Genomic DNA, 24,520 nt, shown 5'->3' with positions numbered 1-24,520 from the left:
ATTTTTATTAGACAAAAGTGGTTGTAGGCTATATTTGTATTGTATATTTATATCTTTTGTATATATTTGTTCAGCAAATATACAGGTGTGAGTGATGATGTTGGTCTTTTAGAAATATTTAGCCTACACTCTATTTGCAGTTGTCTCTTCAACACTTAAAGAACAAGTTCTAACATAAATGACAGCTAAGAGTTAAACAAAGAGTGTAAACAGAAACATACAAAAATACCAATCAACCACACAGAATGCCAAACAAAATCACATAATAATCAAACACATCTCTTATACCACCGAGACCGAAACATCACATCTCAGCAACTCGGGTATCACAAAAAAATCCCCCCCTTCCCACTGTCTCCTATTTAGCACTGTGTTGGGTCGTTCAACTCGCCATTTCGATATTTCCGACAGCCATCGAAGTCAGCAATACACCGCGAGTCTAGCCGGGTCTGGACCGGGGAAGTCAGACTGCGTCAACAGGGGACTGGAAACCCTCCCAGCACCACAGAGGAGCGCAGAGGAGGCGGCGCGCTGAAATCACTCCAAAACATCCCCGAAACCCTGAAAGCGCCGCTTGGACAAGAGACTTGAATCTTGGACTCCTTTATCCCGCAGGTGGTCGTGTCGGAGCCATGCACGGAGACGCACTGACTACTATCTGAAACTAGTAGGAAAAAAAAAGTTCCAGATGTTGGCGAGGAAAAGCATCATCCCGGAGGAGTTCGGCCTGCCGGGGCTAGTGTCCCGCATTCCCCGCAAACCGGTGTTCAGGGACCGGGTGAACAAAGCGCGCTTCATCGCCAAAAACGGCTCCTGCAACTTGGCGCACAAGAACATCCGCGAGCAGGGCCGGTTCCTGCAGGACGTCTTCACCACCCTGGTCGACCTTAAATGGCGCTTCACTCTGGTCATCTTCACCACCACGTTCGTCAGCAGTTGGCTGCTGTTTGCCATGAGCTGGTGGCTGGTGGCCTTTGCGCACGGGGATCTGGACCCGTCCCGGATGAACGGAACTGAACACTGCGTCACCAATGTTAAGTGAGTAAGACCCGGGTTATCCTTTATTGCATTGATTATATTTTAAATAATAACAGAAACTACTGATGTGGAACTTGTGATTTTATAATGAGTTTGAACAGATAGAGGTATGAAAAAGAACAGTTTCTGCACTTCTCTATAGTCACTAAAGTTCTTAAGTTACCAAGGAGAGAGATTTCTGACGTCTCTCCTCACTCCATCCATCCATCCCTTCTCCCATCTCCATTTTCAGCTGAGAGGGAGAGAAGAGGAGGAGGAGGGAAGGGAAGGAAAGAGGGATATTTTATGAGAGAGGAGTTCAGAGGGAATGAAGGGACAGTTGCAGGCAGGAGAGGAAGGAGAGAGTTTGGCACCTCCCTGTTCTTCTGCTGCCTCCTGCACCGCTCACCAAGCCTTAACTTCGGCCCCCTTCCTTCCTTCCTTCCTTCCTTCACCCTCTCTCTCTTTCCTCTCCCTTTCTCTTCAGTCTCCTCTACCCCTCTTTCATCCCTCTCTCTTCTTCAATCCTTTTCCACCCTAAACCTCTCACAGAACATCAAACAGCCTATGCCAATCAGTGGAAACTTAAAGGAAAAATCCATTGTAAAACACTAACACTATTAAAAACACCTACTGGTGATGTACTTTGTATTCCTGGGTCCATTTTGTTGTTTGGTGGTGTAATTTCCTTATTCCTGTGGATAACTGGCCAAACTTAGACAGGGTGACATCACATCAAGATATTCGCAGCAACTACTATATGACCATGTACCCACTATTGATTGAAAGTAACAAGGTCACGCCCCTTCTCTGGGGACTGTTGAAAGGCATTCTGGGAAATGTAGGCAATCACTAACTGAGGTTGAAGTAGATGAGGCAAGTTGAGGGAAAGTAGGTACAGCAAAGTAAGTTACAACACTTCATCACAAAATAACTCCTGGAATGCCTTGAACATCACAGATAGATGATGTGTAACAGTGTCAAAGGATCTGAGGGGGGGTTTCCTTTAAAGCTGCACTGGCAGGTTGGAGGTGGTGAAGAGCTTTCTCTGCACAGAGTCTTCGCTCACTGCTATTTGTTTTGGATTTCGCTCCTAAAGGCTTATTAAAGGATAACACCGGTGTCATTTTAGTTGTTTTCCTATCACCATTATTGCCTTAACGTTACCTCCCAGAAGTCTCCTGTTGTTTTCAAAAATCTAAAAACAGCTCAGAGACAAACTGCTACCTTGACTAATGCAATCTATCATTTTAAACAACACAAGTGCTATTGTATTTTCTTAACAAGACTCTATAAGGCCACAATCATTGCAGCGATCCTATCAACAGTGGTTTAATTCTGCCAGAATTGAATGAATGTGGACATCATTGGGCATGTTTTGCCTTTTCACTGCCTTCCGATGTAACAGTGCGCGGTAGTGGACAAAGTGAAAATAGTCCCCATTGAACACAATAATTATCTGCGTGATAAAGTCAAGTTAGGAAAACCAGTTTCCATACCCGAAACCAGGATTTTCATGTGGGCTCGCTTTGTGATTAGATAAGATGGGACCATGAAGCATTCATCTTAAATACCCCTCTCTCTCTCTCATCCCTCCATCCAGGTCATTCACCTCTGCGTTCCTGTTTTCCATCGAGGTTCAGGTGACCATCGGCTTCGGAGGGCGCATGATCACAGAACAGTGTACGACTGCTATCACGGTCCTCATTATGCAGAATATAGTGGGACTCATCATCAACGCCATCATGCTGGGTAAGGGGAGGGGAGCTGAAGCTGCATGGTCCCACCACTAGGGGGAGTTTACCACTATATAGTAGTTATTTTCTTATTTCCTGAAGACAGAAAAAAGCATATGAAAGGTTAGTTGACTGCTGATTTGGTCGACTGACAGGTGTATTCATGTGCACAGGTTGTATCTTTATGAAGACGGCCCAGTCTAATCGGCGGGCAGAGACGCTGATCTTCAGCCGCCACGCGGTGATCGCTGTCAGGAACAACCGGCTGTGTTTCATGATCCGCATCGGAGACCTCAGGAAGAGTATGATCATAGGAGCAGCTGTCAGACTGCAGGTATTTCTCTATTTTATTCTAGCCTACATCTTCTTTATTGTTGTATCACAGCACCATGGTGTTCCAGAAGCAAGAGAAAATCAGATTTTCTTTCCTACTTTACAGCTGGACATTATCAACATTATTAACTTTGTTATGGTTTGGTAGTTTTGTAGAAAACAACTCTGTTCTTTGTTAAACAGTGTGGAATTCATAAAACGATGTAAAAGATGTATTATTGTGAAAATGTAACTTAAACTATACATCTTCACACCTGAGCTGTGATTTTAATTTCCCATAATCCTCTTTGTATGCTAATGAGTTTTGATGATGTCCTGCAATGGGGGAACTTCTGGGTTTCCCATATAGTCATTAACTTTTTGGCCCAAAAAGGGATTCCGGATCCTTTTCAGTCTAATGTGAAAATGAATAGAGGTGTAAAATGATTGCCTTTAACTAGGTTTAATGCTAATATTGATTATTTTTGCTGTCAAGGGTTCCTTTATTGCATTTCTTAATTTGTTGAGCTGGATTCTGATGGATTTTGAAGCTGCAATGAAAAAAAAAATCACTAGCCATACGCATTCCAGCATTTCATGGCTTTGAGAAGTGAGGATAATGCAACATCCGTAACATGGTTGTTAGCGAAATAATCTTTAAAATTCAGTAATGTGTTAAATTATATAATAACTTCACAATATGTCATTTCTACTTACATTATTTCACCAATTTTAAGAAACGGGATCCAAAAATCCCATTCATTTCACCACTACTATGTACCAGTGATGTATATAGGGATATGTACTTATATATACAGCTAAATCTTTATCATTGTAGGAAAACACATACTTATTTAATAGAAAGCACAGTGTTGTATAAACACGGTAATATGATACAAGCTATTTGCTAATGGCTCAGTTGCTAACGTTAACTAACAAACCAGCTAGGCTAAAGTGACTGTTTTCTCCAAAGAGAAGACAGATGATAGGGAGCCAGAGAGCTGAGATCACATTCACATAAACTGTTAATTACTTAGTTATGTATGTTATGGCCCCAAATGCACTGTGGAACTGAACAGATACTTGTTTCTCTCCAGGTGGTGAGGAAGACGACCACACCAGAGGGAGAGGTGATCCCTATCCATCAGATCGACGTCCAGACAGAGAGTGCTGTGGCCAGCAACAGCCTGTTCCTCCTGGCCCCGCTCATCATCTGCCACGTCATAGACAAAAACAGGTGGCGAGACGCAAGACACAAGACACACACACACACACACACACACACACACAGAGTTGGGAATTTTAGTATATACTTGAGAAAAATGCAAATTGCATTGACTGACATTGGTTTGGCAACAAACCAATAGAGAAAAGGAGAGCCTACGCAGTTTCTCCACCCATTATAAATCTATGAAGTATAATTCAAAAAGTATGATATTCTCCCAAAAAACATAATGGTACAAAAGTGTGTACCTATGGTGTCTGGGGCCAGAATATGACATATCCTATGGAGCAATGTGGCACTGTGTGGACCAATCAAAATAGCATGGTGCTCAGTCTCAAAAGCCGCAGACCAAAGACCTAAGTCAAAGACCTTAGATAACACATCCTGTGATCATATTAAAAAGGTCCACTTCAGGGGAAAAAGACCCACCTACCTTCCCTCTCCTACACAGCCCGCTGTATGACCTGTCAGCCATGGAGCTTCAGTGTAGCGACTTGGAGGTGATCGTGATCCTGGAGGGCGTGGTGGAGACGACGGGGATCACCACGCAGGCCCGCACCTCCTACGTCTCCGAAGAGATCCAGTGGGGTCACCGCTTCGTTCCCATAGTAACGGAGGAGGAGGGCGTGTACTCCGTGGACTACTCCAAGTTTGGCAACACGGTCAAGGTAAGAGACGGACCGTCATTGTTGTTTCTTACACAGAAAAACACTAGAAATTCTTCTCTTTGCATACAACCTTAGACACTCAAATATTAGCAATCACCTGAAGAAACCATTGATAATGGATTATAAGCAGGGATGTAATGGAGGGTAAACCCAGCTAAACTCACTTTAGCCAAATTTGCATAAAAGAGTATACCATCCATTTTAGGCTGACAAAAATGTTTTATGTATACTATGAATTTATGTCAAAGTCATGAGGATAGGGTCTTTGAAAGAAAAAAGCTTAAATTAATCATTTGTGAAGTGTATTCTGAAATGTATTTTTATAGCACCATTCATACATAGCATACAACTCAAAGTGCTTTACATAAAAGAGATTGATTAAAACAATCAATGGATTAAAACAATTACAAGCAAAAGTAAAAATTTCAAGCAAAATCAAAAATAGTCCAGCATAGGAAAGACCCTTGTGGAAGAATTGTGTATATATATGCTGTTCGCCGCTAGACCTGTAGGTGTCACTGCAGGCTGGTTGTATGTAAGATTCTACTTCCTCTATTAGCTCCACCCCGAGCAAGTATAAATACTGACCGGTACCTACTAGTGTCCGGTGAGAAGATTCATTTCACTACTAAGGAGATGACCTTCTCCAGTGCACGTAAAATAAAGCATAATCAACAGCAGTCCACTGAGTGTTTCTTGAAGAATTCCACGACACCCTCTATGCCTGTACACTTTCTCAATCACTGTCCATGGGAACAAACTTCTATGTAGCCTAATGGGTCATATTTACAGAAACGACACATCTGTAAATATATCCTCAGGTGGCCGAGCCTTTCAGTACTTGCTTGCTCTAATGATCGCTGACTGGAGGTCATCATTTTCCCTCCTTTTTATTTACGACTACACTGTAAAAAATACATTGGGAATAAGCTTAAAGGGGCAGAGTACAGGCCGGAAAGTGAGTTCTGAAAGCCAGAAATCTCAGCACCTATCACAAATTTATCATGGTCATTTTGTGCTATGGGCAAGTAAAAATCACACTTGTTGCACCTTTAAAGTTGTCTTTGTTTGCTCTTGAAGGTAGCGACGCCCCGCTGCAGCGCCAGAGAGCTAGACGAGAAGCCGTCCATCTTAATCCAGACCCTTCAAAAGAGTGAGTTGTCGCACCAGAACTCGCTGCGGAAGCGCAACTCCATGCGACGCAACAACTCCATGCGGAAAGGAGGGGCGGGAGGCAGCGGAGCGTTGCGGAGGAATAACTCTGCGCTCACCATTCCCAAAGTCCAGTTCCTCACCCCCTCCGAGGGAGGCCAGAGCCTCAACGCCGTCACCTGACATGAGGCCTGGATCCTTGTGGCTGCCCTGGTCTTCCTGGTGGGCAGGAGGATCGTGGGTGTTAGCATATCACCTGGCCTGCTGCCTCAGTTCGGACTAATTCTCTTTCTGTTCCCTGCTTTGCCTCAACTTATCTCTCAACACTTTTATGGCTGATGTTACTCTACCAGTGGCTACGTTTACATGCATGAAGTAATTCGTGGTCATACTCCGGTTAAGGTCTTATTCCGGTTAATCTGTTTATATGAACCGTTGATACCCTGCAATTGAGTCTCCCTGTTGCCATGAATAAACCAGCTCGCAAAATATTCCTGTCCACTGATAGAACCTCCGCCTGCAAAGAGATTATAATCCTAATAGTCAGGGCTGCAGTCAAGAGCATCTTAGTCCAGTCCAAATCAATTCCAAGACCAGGTCCTGTCAAGTCCCAGTCAAGACCAGGTCCAAAAGGGGATCAAGACCGAGACCAGAGCAAATTGAGTCCTACTTAAGATCAAGACCAAGATAAGCAATAAACAGTGTAGCCTAGATGTCTTTCCAAATGTAATGTGTTTGCCTTTTCAAATAATGCTCAAGGAGTTTCTTAAGGATCAACAGAGATGATCTATCTGCATGAGCTCTGTGCTAGGGCTGTCAATTTCATCTAAAAATCAAATTTGTCAGAAATGGTAAAATGTACGTAATATTGATATATATATAAATACCGAGCACTTGTTTACATGCTCTAACCCAAAACCAGGTTACTTGAGTAACTGGGTTAAGAAGGGAATTCTCCTTGCATGTAAACATAGCCAGTGTTTCACCTGTAGCTACTTTTTGCACCACTGGTGGTTAGGAGTAACTATAGCTTTGATTCCAAGTCTGTCTCTTTTTTCAGCCACATTGTCAGTCCCAGTTTTCATTGCAACTCCAGAGTTCAAGTGTTCTTTTCTTTTAATGTCACATTTTCACTTGTAGTGGTGGTAATTTACTTGCTCTAGTGGCCCACGACATATGAGTGAATATAGAAGGAATATTGTACTGTACATGTGTATTTTGCACTTGCTGTGTTTTTCAGTTTTGTTGTACAAGAATAAATGCACTTGCTTTATCGGAATGTGCTTTGAATACCTGAAGCTAGTATCATTAGATTAGATGAAACTTAAATAATCCCAGTGCAGGAACTGGGTCATTTAGCTGCAAATAATAGGATACAGGTACAGGTTATAAATAAGAATAGAACAAATGGTTGAAAAAATGTGAAATGACAATTTACCAAAAAACACGCTCAACCCTCACTTGGAACTTTCAGTCATTTATGTGGGTGCTGAATCCTCAAAAAATGTGTAACAACTAGAGCAGTAATTCTCAAACTTTTTCATATTAAGGACCCCTAATTTAGTCCACACTAGGGCCACGGACCCCCATTTGATGAGATTTTGTCTCTTGGACCCAAATTTGAGAATATTTTTATTGTTTGATATGATTTTGTCCAGAAATGTATGACTATCTGCATTGTAGATAGTCATAGAGAGAGATAACAGTCATAGAGAGAGATAACAGTGAAACTATAATCAATACAATCATTCTTCTACATTCTCTAATTGTGTTAACTTCTTGTAAATGAAATAATGCTGAAGTTTAACAATTCATCAATTTGCTGGGGACCCCCTGGAACCCCCTCAAGGACCACTGGTGGTCCTCGGACCCCACGTTGAGAACCACTGAACTAGAGGACATGAAGCAACCTGTAGGCTATTCAAACAATAAGCAAATATTTATGTCATCCTATACATTGCAAAATAGCCTAATAACATTTCTAGATTTAATTTTCTTCATCCATGCATAGCCTAAACAAATATGATCTAGGTTAGGCCTACCTACATGTTTTAACATCACAAAAAACAAGATAAAGATAACTCTTCATTGAGTCCCCTTGGCTCCAGTGTATCAAGAAAATGTATCCAAAAACATTCCTTTTAAAGAAGGATTCTTTCCCGATCCCCACCTCTAGATGGAGTTTTAATAGTCTCAATGCCCATGTATCTGAGATCACCTGTTGTGTGGTGGTGGCTGTTGAAATGCCTAGCAACCAGTGATTTTATATCATGATTGCGGATTGAGCACTTATGTTCACAAATCCTTGTATCACGCTTTGTTTTGCCAACATAATATAGGTTACATGGGCATTTTAATAGGTATACAACAAATTTAGTGTTGCATGTTATTCTTCCTCTAACGTTTATAACAGTTCCAGTCTTAGGATGGAGAAAGTGATTACCTCTAATCAGACCATGACATTGAACACAATTAAAACAGGGAAAGTTCCAACTTGGGATATTTGATAAGAAGTGAGAAGACCTCTTTGGTAAATCCGATCTCAAGTAGTTACGCAGATTAGACTGCCTTTTATAGAAAAATCTTGGTGGCACTTGAAATGCCCTGCCGATTTGAGGGTCCGTTTCTAGAATGTGCCAATATTTGTTTATAACCTCTTTGACTGCACCAGATATTGGGCTATATGTAGAAACCAATGAGACTGACTTACAGGAGGAATCTCCTTGTTTATGATTAAGTAAATCATTTCTCTGGACCTGACGCACTCTGTCCACGGTATTTTTAATCAGAGTGCCGCTGTAGCCTCTAGTGACAAAGTTTTCACAAAGATTCTTAGCTTGTGTTTCAAAGACATCGTCTGAATCACATATACGTTTATATCTTAAAATATGACTATATGGCAGGCTCCTCTTAAGTGAGGGTGGATGGTAGCTACTAGTGAAGAAATGTGTTTCTATCTGTTTTTTTTTTATACACCTCTGTGTGCACTACATTGCCATTTTTCTTCACCAAAACATCTAGAAACGAAATACTGTTTAGATCGTAGTTAAGTGTGAATTTAATAGATTCTTAGCATTTAGATACTCATTAAACTTTTTCAGGTCTTCCACATTACCACTCCATACAAAAAACAAATGCCCATAAATAAATTTGCATAGTTTGGTGCTACAGGGGAGCCCATAGCCGTGCCCCTGCACTGCAGATAATAACGATCCTGAAATCTGAAATAATTTTTAGTTAAAACTATATCAGTTAAGGACAACAACAACTCAGTTGGAGGATGTAACTCAGATCTCTGGTTTAAATAATAACTCAAAGCTTTCAAACCATCCTCGTGATATAGGCTACTGGGGTATAGACTTGATACATCCATAGTACAAAGTATATCAGTGGAGGCAATGTTGCAGTTTTCAAGTTTTTTCAGAAAATCAGTGGTGTCTTTCAAATGAGAGGGTAATGTTTATATCAAATCTTTAATATGAGAGTCAGTGAATTGAGAAATGGGTTTGGGGGAGCGAGCCAATGCCCGAGTCTATTGGGCGTCCAGGTGGATTTCTCAAATTCTTGTGAATCTTTGGCAAGGTGTACAACACAGGTCTTATGGGATTCTCTTTAATCATGTATTTATATTCATTGTCTGAAATCTCTCCATCACGTAAGTAGCGCTTCAGCGTGTCTTTAATTTCTTGTCCAAATCTGAAAGTCGGATGTGTGTCCAGGGGGGTATATATTAGTCCATCAGATAATTGTGTTTCTATCTCATTCACATAAGCAGACTTATCTTGAACTGCTATAGCCGCGCTTTTGTCAGCATGTCATATTACATACAATCTCATCATTGTTCATTAAGTACATTAAGGCCTTCCTCTCTGATTCCAGCAAGTTTGAGTGTAAGCCTTTGTTCTCTACTCTGACACACAGAACACATTCCATCTACCTTTTTTTTTTTTTTTTTGGTGAAGTGATAACATAAAACTGACTCACTGATTACATCTTAATTGAAACAAGCAAATAGTAAACATGTTGTACCCCACCAGTGATGTAGTTCCACCCTTGGGTCAGTCAGTGATTGCTGAGTGTACTTGAAATATGAGTGAAATTGTATAAGCATTTTGGTATGGGACAATGAAAGGACAGATTGGCCATATATTTCTGTTGCCTACTCTCCTCAGAATTAGGCTTACAAGTTATATCTTGAAATGTAGTAACTGTAATTGTCCTGTTTTTACTCAATACAGTACAAAATATAAGAACTACAATATGCAATAAATACAATCCATACATTACACAATGTACACTACAATACAATTTATAATACAATATAACATACAACACAACACCAGGAGCGTGAGTGTTATGAATAATATAAATGCTAAATAATAAGTGATATATGGTATTGGACAGTAGGTAAGTGGTAACATGATATAAGTAGTCAACAATGACGGCACAGTGGTAGTGCAGTGATGAGTGCAATAACAGTCCAACAGTCCAACTGTACAATAACTACAATAACACAAATACAGCAGCGTATCACATACATCAATCAAGTGTATTTTATAAAGCCCAAGATACCTGAAGATGCCCAAGTACTTGAACATAAACATAGGAATGAAATAACAGAATAATAAACAACAAAATAAATACAGACCCAGTCTTGATCCCCAAAGAACACACATTAGCACAGGCATCAGCACAGTAGCAAGGAAAAACTCCCTAGATGAAGTTAGAAAATAACTATGATAACTTTAACTGCATGACCTGCTTTACCACCGAGTCCCCATTCATTGTCAATGCCACCCCCTAGCGGCACAAAGTCAACGTTACAGTGTGACTAACAAACTAACAAACGAACGAACTAACTAACGTACGGAGACCGATTCATAGACCCACTTTGGTGGGGGACAAAAATGACCGCCTCCATTAACCATGAAGCACAACTTTTCCAGGAAACATGGGAGCCAATCACCACTGCCTCACTTCCCTAACTACCTCCATTTCATCCACACTCCACCCCGCACACCACTCCCTGCAAACAACACAGCACTACACTACACCACACAACACTACACAACAAACAAATCCATTTTTTTTCTCCACGTGTTTCTTCTTAGTTGTTGTCCTTACATCTTGACTCAGTATTGTCTGTTACTACACTTTGTTATACCTATCTACATCTGCACTAATTAAAAAAAAAAAAAAAAAAAATCTACCCTCATTCCTGAAGCATGTTTTATTTAGAGTAACATGAATAGCATAAAAATGCAATATGTAATACAATATAGAAATATGTAAATGTATATTCTCACTTCTCTGATGTGAGTGCAGCTGTGTATTCATGTAAATGTGTGCATGCTTGAGAAGGCGTGTATGCATGTGATCCTGGACAGAGTGAGATATAATTTCAGCATCTGTGTTTAGGTAGCGGTGTGAGTGTTATTTCAGGACACAAGCTGCGACTCTACCACTATCTGACACAGAGACACTGAGGAACCAGACGACCAAACCCCAAACCCAAACCCAGGGTAGAGGGGTTCGGTGAACGTGGAGTGGAAGGTGTGGATGTGGATCAGTGTGCCAGAGGAAACTCTGTAGAAGGACAGAGTGCCAGCAGGCCAGTCCAGATACACTCCTACTCTGTCAGAGTCAGAAGAGTGGGGGGTACGTATATCTGTTTTTCTCCCATTGTTCCAGGCACTGTAACTATTATCAGAGCATAACAGACCCCAGGACGTGTCATTCCATCCAAGTCGACAGTCGTCACCCTTTCCTCTCCTTTTGAATCCTCTGTATGTCACTCCTATGTGAACCTCTCCTTTCCTCTCAACCTCCCAGTAACATCGCTCAGTCAGACCATCTCCACTCAGCACCTGTTTCCAGTAGTCAAATCTCTCTGGGTGATCAGGATATGGCTCCTTCTCTCTCACCATTGTCACCTTTCTGTTGCCCTCAGACAGAGTGAGGTTTCGGTTTGCTGTGTTCGGGTCCAGTGTGAGTTCACAGGCATCTAATGGAGAGAACACAATACACAATACAGAAGTCATTTTTTATCTAAAATACCTGTTCTGCTTGTTTATTGTTGACTATTCATTTATGAACAGTTTCATGATGACACATTATGTCAGCCATCGTCTTCATTCACAGTAGGATTTGAATGGATTGATGACAATGCTGTGTAGACTGGCTTTCCATCTAAATAGCTGCATGTATGCTGCTTTGTTGTCATGAATAAAACTAAACACACACTTACACTTCCTCAGACCAGATTTCAACCTCCGCACTCCACCATGGTCCACACTGGGGGTGAGGGGATAAACAATGTCAGTCCAGCATGTTCTCTTTGATAATGGAAAGATGGGCATTTAATAACCTTCCCACTAGTTCCATAAAACCTCAGTCATATCCACTGTTAAAAATTAAACAACATTACACAGTTTCACAATATAACAGAATATGGTTCCCTCCTGACTCTAACTCCTCTAAAAGACATTGCCTCTGCCTGGCAGCAAGCCTCTTCATACCTGAGAATGTCCAGTCTCCAGCGTGGATCCTCCAGTACAGCAGACAGCAGCTTCACTCCTGAGTCTTCTGGATGATTGTAGCTCAGGTCCAGCTCTCTCAGATGGGAGGGGTTGGAGCTCAGAGCTAAGGCCAGAGAAGCACAGCCTTCCTCTGTGACCAGACAGCCTGACAACCTACAAATACACACACAAAATAGGCTACATGTTAGATTTTCTTACTATATTACAATTAGTTGTGATAGTGCAGTCGAATGATAACAAAACAGTCTCAACTTCAAAGACTAAAGCCATCTAAGCCAGGATTTAAATGGTTGAATGTCATCTGTTGAATGGGTTCAGGAACACTGACCTGAGAGTTTCCAGTCTACAGTGTGGACTCCCCAGTCCAGCAGAGAGCAGCTTCACTCCTGAATCCTGCAGGTCATTGTTACTCAGGTCCAGCTCTCTCAGACTAGAGGACTGGGAGCTGAGAACTGAGGCCAGAGCTTCACAGCTTCTCTCTGACAGCTTACAGCTGCTCAGCCTAAATGGAGATGTAAATATATTAAATGTTATTCTTTACATTTTAATGGCATTGTGCGTGTTCGGGGCAGACAGGGCAATTGCCCAGGGCGCCACGCCACTAGGGGTGCCAAATTTGTCCACACTTGTCTTAATTTGATTGTTACTAGGGTGACACTGGGTGACACAGCATAAATACATTTATTGCGATCTACAAAGAAAGAAAAGACACAAAGAAATGAACCTACTATGCTTTAGGAACATTGTGCTCCTTGTTTTACTGAGACTGAGTTACAGCAACAGGTTGAGTTCTACTCTCAGTCTATCTCCCAACCTGCTCCTGATGAGTAGCTTTGAGTAGCTTTAAGTCTCTTTCAGTAAAGTAATAATAAATATTGCACTACGTGAGTTGATTTAAGTGACATGAGACACAACTGGGGAGGATTTACTAAATTGTTTTGAATGTAGCGTAATGTATTAACCAATCAAGGGCGATGTGTGTGTGTTGGGTAGGCCTACGTTGTGCGTCGGGTGAAGGTAAGATGCCTTTGCAGTTTATTTTCATGACTTTCATGCCCATCCTCACGTTTTATCAACTATTTCACCCTACGTGAAATAGTTGACAAAATGTGAGGATGGGCGGCATTTATAGTTTTGCCCAGGGCGCCTCTCTCTCTCTCTCTCTCTCTCTCTCTCTCTCTGTGATGGGTGTGCAGGTCGGATCTGCATTCTGCACGTGGGGAGGCAGCTGTTCCCATTTCTCCAATCAAGCAGCCTACTTATTCCCTGCTGTGCCTGCAGTCTTCATCAGATCGTAGATTCTAGTGTGCTGTTCTCTAGCCACTAGACTGTTGGTTAGTTGACCAAATTTGTAAACGTCTAATCCAAGTTCAAGTTTAGTTCAAGTCCTAGTTTAGTCTGTGTTGCTTCCTGCTCGTCTGTTTCTAATCTCCGTCTCCTTGTCACAGACTGCATCCAGACTGCTCGTCACCTGTGCTTCCTCACCTGGAACGCCACTGCGCACTCTGCCTCTGCTGCCACTCTGCCCGGCCCACGCCTGCCACTGCTCCTATACGCCCCGAACCTTGTTGATTAATATACTGCTTGAAATCTAAACTCCAGTCTGAGTGTCTGTGACAGTAGGTTTGATTCCCACTGGGGCCAACCATTCAAAGAATGTATTCACACATGGTACTGTAAGTTGATTTGGATAAATATATCCACAAGTAGCATATGCTATGTTATGCTTTACAAAAAGCCATAAACAAGAAGAGTAATGCATATAAAGAGGATATACAAGATAGGACAGGGGTTCTCAACCTTTTCTACTTCAAGGCCCACCTATTCATACTTGTAACGGGCCAGGGCCCATTAAAAAAAAAGATCCCAAATTATTAAATTATTATAATTATTTATTTTGGCTAATCTATTCTATTCTAATAATCTAATCTAATAATCTATTCTAAGTGTATTAATGAACTACAACAACACCACTCCCTGTTATACAGGCGGGAGCCCTCGAATTAAATAAATACAATAAAAACAAACAGGTTCATTAAAATTGTATGGGTGTGCCAGAAGCCAACATAAAACCATAAAAGCAGGGCATTCTCAGTCAAAAGGGATTTATTATACAAAAGTGGAGTCTGGCCTATTAACACAACAAGAACTCATGATTCAATAATTGCCACAGCAAACAAGGAAGTAACCTGTCTTTAGGCCTACTCAACAAGTTACTCAACCAAGCATAATTCAAAAGAGTCGGGACCCCCGACAACGGACGTCAGTGTTTCCCACAGGCTGAAAATGTACTTTCTTTAGGGTTCATTACTTTAAATTGTCTTTACATTGTGTCCAATGGAACCCAACTGGCGGAATATGCAATGAAGTCTCTGCACTGCACTTATGTTAACTTTCTGAGTGTTGAGCAGCGTTAGAATTGTCCGATTGAAAAGTATCAAGTTACTCTTTACCGTTACAACACATGCGAGTTTGGAGAAATTGTGGAATTTTATATTTTTTTACGAACGTTTTCAGAACGGGAGACAGACTGTCAGGTTGAGTACAGAGCTACTGCATCGCCAAATGACAGACATGACGTGATGCGCACATTAGACACATTACAGAGCGATTTAGATCAATTTCTATACATTGATTAACTGTTTATGTTGTGCCGGACGTGCCGAAATTGTGGCGCTGCCACAGTTTATGTATTGGAAACAATGGCACGACAATCTACTGGTTTATTTAAGAATAAGAGCGTATCTACGTGGTCAGGGATGAGTCCAGTTCGCAGCCTGGTGACAGTCAGTCCATCCGCTGAAACATACGCAAAAGTGAGCTTCAACTTGAAAACATTTCGCGGCCCACTAGAGGGCGCTCACAAGTGTTTTAAAAGATGATAGTGAATTTGCAAGTCCTTCAAGGAAGGCACTCAACAGTATAGGGGCCCTGATGGCAAAAGTGTAATCACCTTTAGTCTTGAGCTTAGACTGAGTGACAGTCTAAGCTCAAGGACCCGAAGGTCTCACCTTGCACTCCAACTCACAGGCAACTAACTGCAATGTAACCGGGGACCAAACCTAGCCATGCTTTAAATGTGCTGGTTTAACCAACTGCAAAAGCATTATTGTTAAAAAGGACAACTGTGAACAAGCTTTGAAACTATAATAGCATACCACCTGACTCATTTCAGCTAATTAGAAAACTGAAATGTTGAAATTGAGAGTTCTGCCACATACCCAATGCTCTCAATATTCACCTGAGCGCCAAAGACATTATGGGGTATATGACCTTTACACACCAGATTGCCACCACTCCCAATAAGGGTCTGATCACTCGTTGGGATGCTGGAGCAGCTTGGGCACAAAGGGCAAGCGGAGCTAAGCTGTGGATCACACATCTCCCGTCTCTTGTTTAAGTTACCTCATGATCTGCGAGCCAGCTTCCTGAGGCATATCAACCCTATCATGACGCCCATTCCAACCCTCCTTCATCTTGCAGACTGGCTGGAATATGAAGCCAGAGTTGGATAGCCCACAGTGTGCAGGCGATGAGCAAGGTAAAGAGTGTGTCTCCTCCCGGTGGGACAAGGGAAAGGATGCCAAGTCTTCCAGGCCAAGCACTGTCCTTCATGGAGCAGAGCAGGGTAAAGAAACAATCAAGGACTCTATGCCATTGCCAATGCCATTGGCTCAGATTATCCCCATCTTATTACTCCCAGTGAGCCAGTACGTCTCTGCCCTCCTGGCAGTCATATAGCAAAACCCAGTTGGGCTGAACCTTGCAAGGGCCCTCCAGGTTCATCAAAGTGTCTTTCTCCTCAACAGTGTCTCTTGACAGGCATTTCATGAGCTTGAGCTTTCCATAATGTGAAGAAACTTTGGCAGTTAGATACACTGCCATACAGAAGTGAGAAGCTTGTTACCAGGTCAAACGGGATGCTGAAGCAGTCCAGATCTTGGAAGATAAAACTGTGCAGGCAACTGTGCAAAATTGCTGGAGTAAAACGTAAGTCGCACCGCTGCTAGCACTGAAAGAAGCTGTGCTGGCCCACCTGAGAGGGACCAAGAAGCATCTGTTGAAGGACTCAGAGAAAGCAGCTACCAAAAATGCAAAGGTCAACAAGTTGCTCGAGGCAGGGTATGTCCAGAAGATACTCCCTGTAGAAGTAGAGGAATGTCCAGGTTGGTACATCCTTAATGCAAAGCCACTACGACACGTGTCTTAACATTGCCGGCCCAGATCCTATTACTCCTTATTATATCCTTATGGGGTGGCCAGATTCTTCACACCCACAAGTGGTCTACCCAGAGTCAGAGTTGCTCACTTGTAGATGGTGGAGACATAGCCAGGTCCTAGCTGACCAGTTCTGGCGCCGCTACATCCGCCTTTACCTCCCTGCACTCCAAGCGGTAGAAGTGGCACAAAGACACAGCTGACACATCTTACCATAGGCATGGTCATGATGATCATGGACCAGCAGTCTCCATGGGCCCTTTGGCCAGTGGGGACAGTCAACAAAGTCTTTACTGGAGCAGATGGGAAAGTCAGGACTGCTGAGGTCAAAGTCAAAGACTGTACCAACCAGACACCCATTGCTCAACTTCTTGTGGACACCTTTGAACTGTAGATGACCTTAAAGGAACTACAAATCTGCAAAGCATATGTGGGGCGGCTGTTAAAAAGACCAGCTGCTGTGAACATAGCACCCCCTGCTGGGGGACTATAATCATATATGACCTGACTCATTTCAGCCTATTAGAAAACTAAAATGTCATTGACTTTGGTCTCTTCTCAGACTGAATTCTTGCATTTAGTGTAGAGGTAGTTGTAGAGGCAGTTTAACATTGGTGTCTGACCAGTAATTTAATGTTTATCCTTCAATGTTTTCCTTCCTTCCAGTGTTTGTAAGGTTCCAGTGTTCTGTATGCATGCATACAAAGTGTAAGTGCTGAATGTTTCAAAGTTTATATTTATTCAAGCGGTTTGTGTGTTTGTCTTAATATCTTCCTCTGTATAGAATCACATACACACACCTACCCATACCTACACTGTTGGAAACTGGATTGAGAGTGGTTGCTTTGCCTATGAAACTGGAGAAATTAAAGCTGATGTACTAGACATTCTCTGCATTCATTATAATCATAGAAAGTATTAATAAATGGACTTGTACTCCTGCATCTCAGACCTTCATTATTGGGAGCCTTAGGCAGTCAGCTTTCTAATCAGTGCGAATTACAGTGTAAACCAAACTTTCAGTAGGTGCAATAATCATGGATGACCTTGTCTCTTCATAGTGTATATGAAGCTGGATCAGAATAAAAAAGGTGACGGAAAATTCCACGATTTTCTTTCCAGTGAAATTGAAAATGCCAATGTAAAATGGCTCTTAAATCAATTAAAATTGCATGGTTACCATTTGCACATTTAGGAATACTGACCTGAGTGAGACTGGTTTGAGCGCATGGGCTTTACTTAGGAGGAATGTGTCAAATCATTTGAGAAATCTGTGTATTGATCTTACCTGAGATTGTTCAGTCTACAATGTTGACTTTCCAGTCCAGCAGAGAGCAGCTGCACTCCTGAATCCTGCATGCCATTGTTACTCAGGTCCAGCTCTCTCAGACTAGAGGACCTGGAGCTGAGAACTGACGAAAACTCCTTACAGAATTTCTCTGTGAGCTTATTTTGATTCAACCTGAGAAAATGGATAGTGAGATAGTGAGTGACTGTCACTGAGCAGGAAGGGGTTCAGTGTGTTACTCAAGTACAATTGGACAGGGCACATTTAGTGTTCAGTGTTTAGTGATTAAATGTGGCGATTTAACCCTGCCCACTTTTTATGAGAATTAAAGGAACACAGCAGAAAAGAAGAGGAACACGACACAATACATTTTTATTATACAGGGTTTATACCTTACAAAATGATTTTGTTTGATCAAAGCAGAAAAACGCCCACAAACAGAAACAGAACAGAAAAACAGCATGCAATGTTATAATTACAACATATTGTTACTCAAAAGCATGATAATCTAACCTTACCTGAGAGTCTCCAGTCTACAGTGTGGACTCCATAGACCAGCAGAGAGCATCTTCACTCCTGAATCCTGCAGGTCGTTGTTACTCAGGTCCAGCTCTCTCAGACTAGAGGACCTGGAGCTGAGAACTGAGGCCAGAGCTTCACAGCTTCTCTCTGACAGCTTACAGCCACTCAACCTGAAAAAGTATAAGTGATAAAGACAAACAATAACTGTAAAATGCGAAAATGTTTCTATTTTATATCCTGTAAAAAATATATTTAATGTTCTTATATCTATCCAGTTATCTATGTACCTACAGAGATTTATTGGAGGCTTTGACCACTGGCAGCAGCCTCAGAAGACCCTCCTCTGAAGCAGAGTATTTCTTCAGGTCGAACATGTCCACAAGACCAGAGCCGACCACTGAGCAGGGGAGAGTTCATCTGTGGAGAGACTTCTTGATCCCAGGTACTGTTGGATCTCCTCCACTAGAGAATGATCATTCAGCTCATTCAGACAGTGGAACAGATTGATGCCTCTTTCTGGAGAGGGATTCTCCTTGATCTTCCTCTTGATGTACTGGACTGTTTCCTCATTGGTCTGTGAGCCACTTCCTGTCTGTTCCACTAGACCTCGTAGGGCAGTCTGATTGGTCTCCAGTGAAAGACCCAGTAGGAAGCGGAGGAACAAGTCCAGGTGTCCATTTGGACTCTGTAAGGCCTTGTCCACTGCACTCTGGTAGAGGTGTTTTACATTATATGTGTTTCTTAATAGTGTAGACCACCAGGGTATTGACTGTGGTTCTGACAGTAGATTGACACCAGTGTTGATGAATGACAGAAAGACATAAACAGCAGCCAGAAACTCCTGAATGCTCAGATGGACAAAGCAGAAGACCTTGTCCTGGTTCAGCCCACGCTCCTCTTTAAAGATCTGTGTGAACACTCCTGAGTACACTGAGGCTGCTCTGATATCAATGCCACACTCTGTCAGGTCGGCTTCATAGAAGATCAGGTTGCCTTTCTCCAGCTGCTCAAAAGCCAGCTTTCCCAGAGATAGAATCATCTTCCTGGCCTCTGTATTCCAGAGTGGATCTGTCTCAGCTCTCCCATGATACTTGACATTCCCCTGTTTGGACTGAATCACCAGGAAGTGGATGTACATCTCAGTCAGGGTCTTGGGCATCTTTCCTCTCTCATCTGTTCTCAACACATGGTCCAGAACTGTAGCAGTGATCCAACAGAAGACTGGGATGTGGCACATGATATGGAGGCTTTGTGACGTCTTGACGTGGGAGATGATTCTGCTGGCCTGCTCCTCATCTCTGAATCTCTTCCTGAAGTACTCCACCTTCTGTGGGTCAGTGAAGCCTCTCACCTCTGTCACCATGTCAACGCACTCAGGAGGGATCTGACTGGCTGTTGCAGGTCGTGTGGTTATCCAGAGGCGAGCAGAGGGAAGCAGTTTCCCCTTGATGAGGTTTGTCAGCAGCACGTCCACTGAGGTTGACTCTGTCACATCAGTCAGGATCTCGTTTTTCTGGAAGTCTAGAGGAAGTCGGCACTCATCCAGACCGTCAAAGATGAACACAACCTGGAACTTGTCAAACCTGTACATTCCTGCTTCTTTGGTCTCAATAAAGAAGTGATGAAGAAGTTCCACTAAACTGTACTTTTTCCCTTTCAGCAAATTCAGCTCTCGGAAAGTAAACGGAAAAGTGAACTGTATATTGTGGTTGGTTCTGTCTTCAGCCCAGTCCAGAGTGAACTTCTGTGTTAAGACTGTTTTCCCAATTCCAGCCACTCCTGTTGTCATCAATGTTCTGACTGGTTTATCTCTTCCAGGTAAGGGTTTAAAGATGTCTTCACATATGGTTGGTGTTTCAGGTCTCACTGGTTTCCTGGATGCTGCTTCAATCTGTCTGACCTCATGTTCATTATTGACCTCTCCACTCCCTCCCTCTGTGATGTAGAGCTCTGTGTAGATCTGATTCAGAAGTGTCGGGTTTCCTGTTTTAGCAATCCCTTCAAATAAACACTGAAACTTCTCCATCAGATTACATTTGAGTTCACGCTGGCACACTGCAGCAAGAGTTTCTGAATGAGAAATTAAAAAATAACATCAATGAGTGGATGTAACAGTAAATATGATAAATGTAAACAATTTCTGGCAAATGTATACATATCCCCACTTTTTATTAGTATGCACCACTGTGTTCAGCATTTTACAACCCACATTAACAAGTCCATGGGGATTGTGCTCATTCACCTTCCAATTGAAGAGAGCTCAAATTTTGTAGAGATCAAATAGAGATCAAATTTTGTGTCATTCTGACCTGTGGTTCATGAGAAGATTTTTCAAAAACTCCGAAATGGCAGCCAAAATTAAAAATGTTCCTACAATTTACCCTTTACAGCATGTTAAACCTGTTAATAGCCTCTTACTGCTCTGCAGAGAGTCTGCCACCTCCTCCTGCTTCATTCTCCTCAGGAAGTTCAGTGTGATCTTCAGAAATGCCTCTCTGCTGCTCCTCCTCTCCTCTTCCTCCTCACTGTCCACCAGCTCCTCATCCTCCCTCTGCCTCTCTAAGAATTCTGGGTAATCTGGACTCAGAACCCTCTGGAACCTCTTCAGCTCGTTCTTCACGAAAGTGACGATGTTCTGCTTAAGAAGCTGGAACACAATACTATATAAATTACACACACTAATTTTATGGAACGTAATGTCAAAAAATTTGTCACATTGAAAGCCCACTGTTCTGAAGAGTGTTATGTTAGAGTGAATATTATGACTAGAAAAGTTGTTTTACATTTCATTTGTAGCTGAAGTGAAAGGTGTTGTACATTTACACACCATAAAAATGGAGGCCAGGACTGTTTGATGCTCCTGAGCAGAATGACCACTGGGAACCTCTGACCTCTCCTGGTAGACTCTGTGGAGAAAACACAAAGCTTTAGGTCTCCAGGGCACATTCCCTGTATGTTGCATAATTAATTCAGGCTAATATGATGATAGCCAGTTCAAACTATCTCGCTAATCCTCATCTGGCTTTCTCAGTTCTAAACGCTGGTGGCGGACTGATTTGTCAAACTTGATGTAGTTATCTTGGTTTACTGCGCACTCCTGTTTTGAAGTAAAGGGGTCAAAAATCATATGATTGGCTGCATGGCTCAATGCCTTAAGGAGACAGCAACTTTTTACTGCAGCTGAGCAAGAGTTAATAACTGAAGGCTATGAGGAACATATGTTATCTATAAACATATCAGTTCAGTTTAGTTTATTGTCATATGTAAATAAATACAATGAAATGCTTGTGCTACGGCGCACTCAGTTATCCAGCAGATACCATCCTCACAATACAACAAACAGACATAACAATGGCACAGTAGACATTAGGCAGTAGACGTGACTATCTAACAGCTACCCCACAGATACCATCCACACAGTACATGTACTATATAGACATAACAGTGGCACAATAAATATGACAATATACACAATACAAATTAGTTCAGGAGTGCAAGTATGTGCAGAAAAAAAAATGCAATCGGGCATCCTGTGCACTCAGGTTATACAGGATAAAGTGCGAGTTAACCTTGCAACTCAACCGTTCAGCAACCTGACAGCCCGGGGGTAGAAGCTGTTACTGAGACAGGAGGTGTGTGCTTTAATGCTTCTATACCGTTTCATAGACAGTAGGAGTGAAAACGTAGCCTATGTTTATATGTTAACAGTGCCAAAGCCTCTAAAATCACAGAGGAATTGTGGCAGAAAATTGCAGATAAATGTGTTCGTCTGTTTGCAAGGTTTATGTATTTAAATAGTATGATAAATTTCCACTAAATTGGATTAAGTAATTCTAACCTAAGTTAATTATCTTTTATGAAATTCACTCAAATAGAACTAAAATAAATTGATTGAATACATTCAAATGTATACAAATTGTTCTTATGATGCCAATATATTTCAAATGTATCAAATGATCAAACTCTACATCATCTGGTTCCATCCAATAACAGTCAGACACTTCAAACTCTAACAAGTAACAAGTAAAATTTTAAGGTTGCTTCAAGGAACAGAAAATCCCAGGCTTACGTTAATTGTCAACAAACTTTACTAAACAAAGAGTATGAAGAGCCAGACCAAATCTATATCTCATGACTTGTTTTCTGCTTGGTAGAGTCTGATAAAAATCAAATCATCTATTTTTATCATCTAATTTAAATTCTTGCCTTTGCACAGTAGAGTGGTGTCCATTTTTGAACTCAATAGGTTCCTCTCTAGAGCAGTCACTCTTCATTGACACACAGCTTGGTACAGAGGAGACTGGTCTCTCCTGCTGGATCCTGCTATCAACAAAGGATTGACAAAACAGGGTTGATGGTCACAAAAAAAAGGTTAGAGAAGCAGGTGTGTGAATATGTAGAGGCAGAGTGAATATGTAATGCTTTCCCCACTCTGTGCAACACCTATCAATGTGTCCTTTTGCAAGGGTGTTAATCCCAAACTGTTCTGGTAGAGCTGCTCAGTGGCCAACAGTAGAAGATTGTGGTTGGGTAGTGTGGATATGCATAACTGCATGAATGTGAAGCAGGGCAATGGTGCAAAAGAGCCTGTATGCTAAGGAAAATCCTTCTTGGATAAATAATTGTAAAAAAAAAAATAAATATATACTATTGTGGCAGACTCTATGGACATTATTCACCATAATCTGTAGTTTGGGTATATTTAACACATGCAGTTATATTGTGTGCTTCTCAGGGTTAAGGAGACACGGTCCCTTTAAGAAAGTCTGTGTTTTCGGAGTGACGTCAGCTCTACGTAGTGTTGTTGTGTTTTTGGGCAGCGCAATGTAAATTTGTCTGGCTCTGTGGGTTTCAAATAAATGACACACGAGTTGGTGTAGTCAACGAGAGAAGTTGTCCGTCTCCACATTTCTGCCACTTCTACACTATATATATATATATATATATGAAAAAATGGTAATAACAACTTGTTATGTTATATGTTTTAATGCTAATACCAGCTTACTTCTTGTTAGATAAGTTTTGTTCTGCTTTAAAGTAAAGTGGGAAATCCATTGACCGGTCGCTCTTCATGGACACACAGCTGGGCACAGGGGAGTCCGGTCTCTCCTGCTGGACCAGGCTTCAACACAACAGAGACAGACCTTTTAATGTGAATAATGATGGTGCAATGATTTCTGCTGAGCTCTAAAATGGAGAAGTCACAGACAGTTAGATATCCTCATCTTACCTCTTAGCTTCGCTCTGGCTGTCATGTTCCCCAGTGGTTTTAGAGGGAGGGACCTCCTCCTCTTCGTCCTCTGACATATTCATAGTAGAGCGCAGACCTTTAATGACACACACCCAACATGCTGAATCATTACAACAAGGCTCCTATTAGAGGATATGTTATTTTACCTTCAGCCCTGGGACTGTGCAAAAGGGGATTGTATGAAAGGAAGTATATCTCAGTACTGGCAAGGTTGTAGAGGCATACTTGGTGTTTGAACAATGATTAAACTCACCACTTCTGCTTTGAAATGAGGAATGAGCAATCTAACTTGTGACCTTGTTGACTAAGAGGAAGATATGTAAAACATTCTCATACAACCTTCAGTTTGGCTTTGTTGGAAATTACAGTTAACTCTAATGACTATTCAGACCTACAAACATTATACATTTTAAAAACACTATCACCATCACAAGCATATTATACAGTCATACAGTTATACAATACAGCGTTATGCCATAACGTCTTTGTCAAACATTGATAATGTTTCCCCTTGTAGGATCCTGACCTGGTGAACTCATATCCACAACAATTCAAAGACATTCTATCTTCATCTGTAGCATGGTTATTAAAC

At 41.7% G+C, this 24,520-nt stretch overlaps 2 protein-coding genes across 2 annotated transcripts; one reads left to right on the top strand and one right to left on the bottom strand.

Annotated features, from left to right (window-relative positions):
* Positions 1-688: 688 nt before the first annotated feature.
* kcnj8 (potassium inwardly rectifying channel subfamily J member 8) lies at positions 689-6,855 on the top strand. Its single transcript, XM_071894978.2, has 6 exons — positions 689-1,038; positions 2,621-2,769; positions 2,927-3,087; positions 4,163-4,302; positions 4,742-4,958; positions 6,039-6,855. The coding sequence occupies exons 1-6, from the start codon at positions 689-691 to the stop codon at positions 6,291-6,293; spliced, it is 1,272 nt and encodes a 423-aa protein (XP_071751079.1). The 3' UTR covers positions 6,294-6,855.
* A 2,709-nt stretch (positions 6,856-9,564) lies between these two features.
* Positions 9,565-24,023, bottom strand: LOC139908333 (protein NLRC3). Its single transcript, XM_078281878.1, is given in 11 exon segments — positions 9,565-12,114; positions 12,358-12,404; positions 12,629-12,802; positions 12,978-13,151; positions 18,674-18,847; positions 18,969-19,059; positions 19,062-20,747; positions 21,096-21,324; positions 21,505-21,583; positions 23,683-23,799; positions 23,908-24,023. Coding segments are annotated over 11 exon segments (3,420 nt in total). The 5' UTR covers positions 23,991-24,023; the 3' UTR covers positions 9,565-11,548.
* Between the last annotated feature and the right edge of the window lie 497 nt (positions 24,024-24,520).

Source organism: Centroberyx gerrardi, chromosome 24 (genome assembly GCF_048128805.1).
Source record: "Centroberyx gerrardi isolate f3 chromosome 24, fCenGer3.hap1.cur.20231027, whole genome shotgun sequence".
In the NCBI taxonomy this organism is placed as follows: Eukaryota; Metazoa; Chordata; class Actinopteri; order Beryciformes; family Berycidae; genus Centroberyx; species Centroberyx gerrardi.
Note: the sequence above shows the minus strand (reverse complement) of the source record. Positions and strands in the feature narration are given on the sequence as shown.

Excerpts from the sequence above, each read along its gene's own strand:
- kcnj8 (XM_071894978.2), top strand. The coding sequence starts at position 689 with ATGTTGGCGAGGAAAAGCATCATCCCGGAGGAGTTCGGCCTGCCGGGG. Across the intron at positions 2,770-2,926 it reads CATCAACGCCATCATGCTGG|GTTGTATCTTTATGAAGACG; the intron begins GTAAGGGGAGGG and ends TCATGTGCACAG. Across the intron at positions 3,088-4,162 it reads GAGCAGCTGTCAGACTGCAG|GTGGTGAGGAAGACGACCAC; the intron begins GTATTTCTCTAT and ends GTTTCTCTCCAG.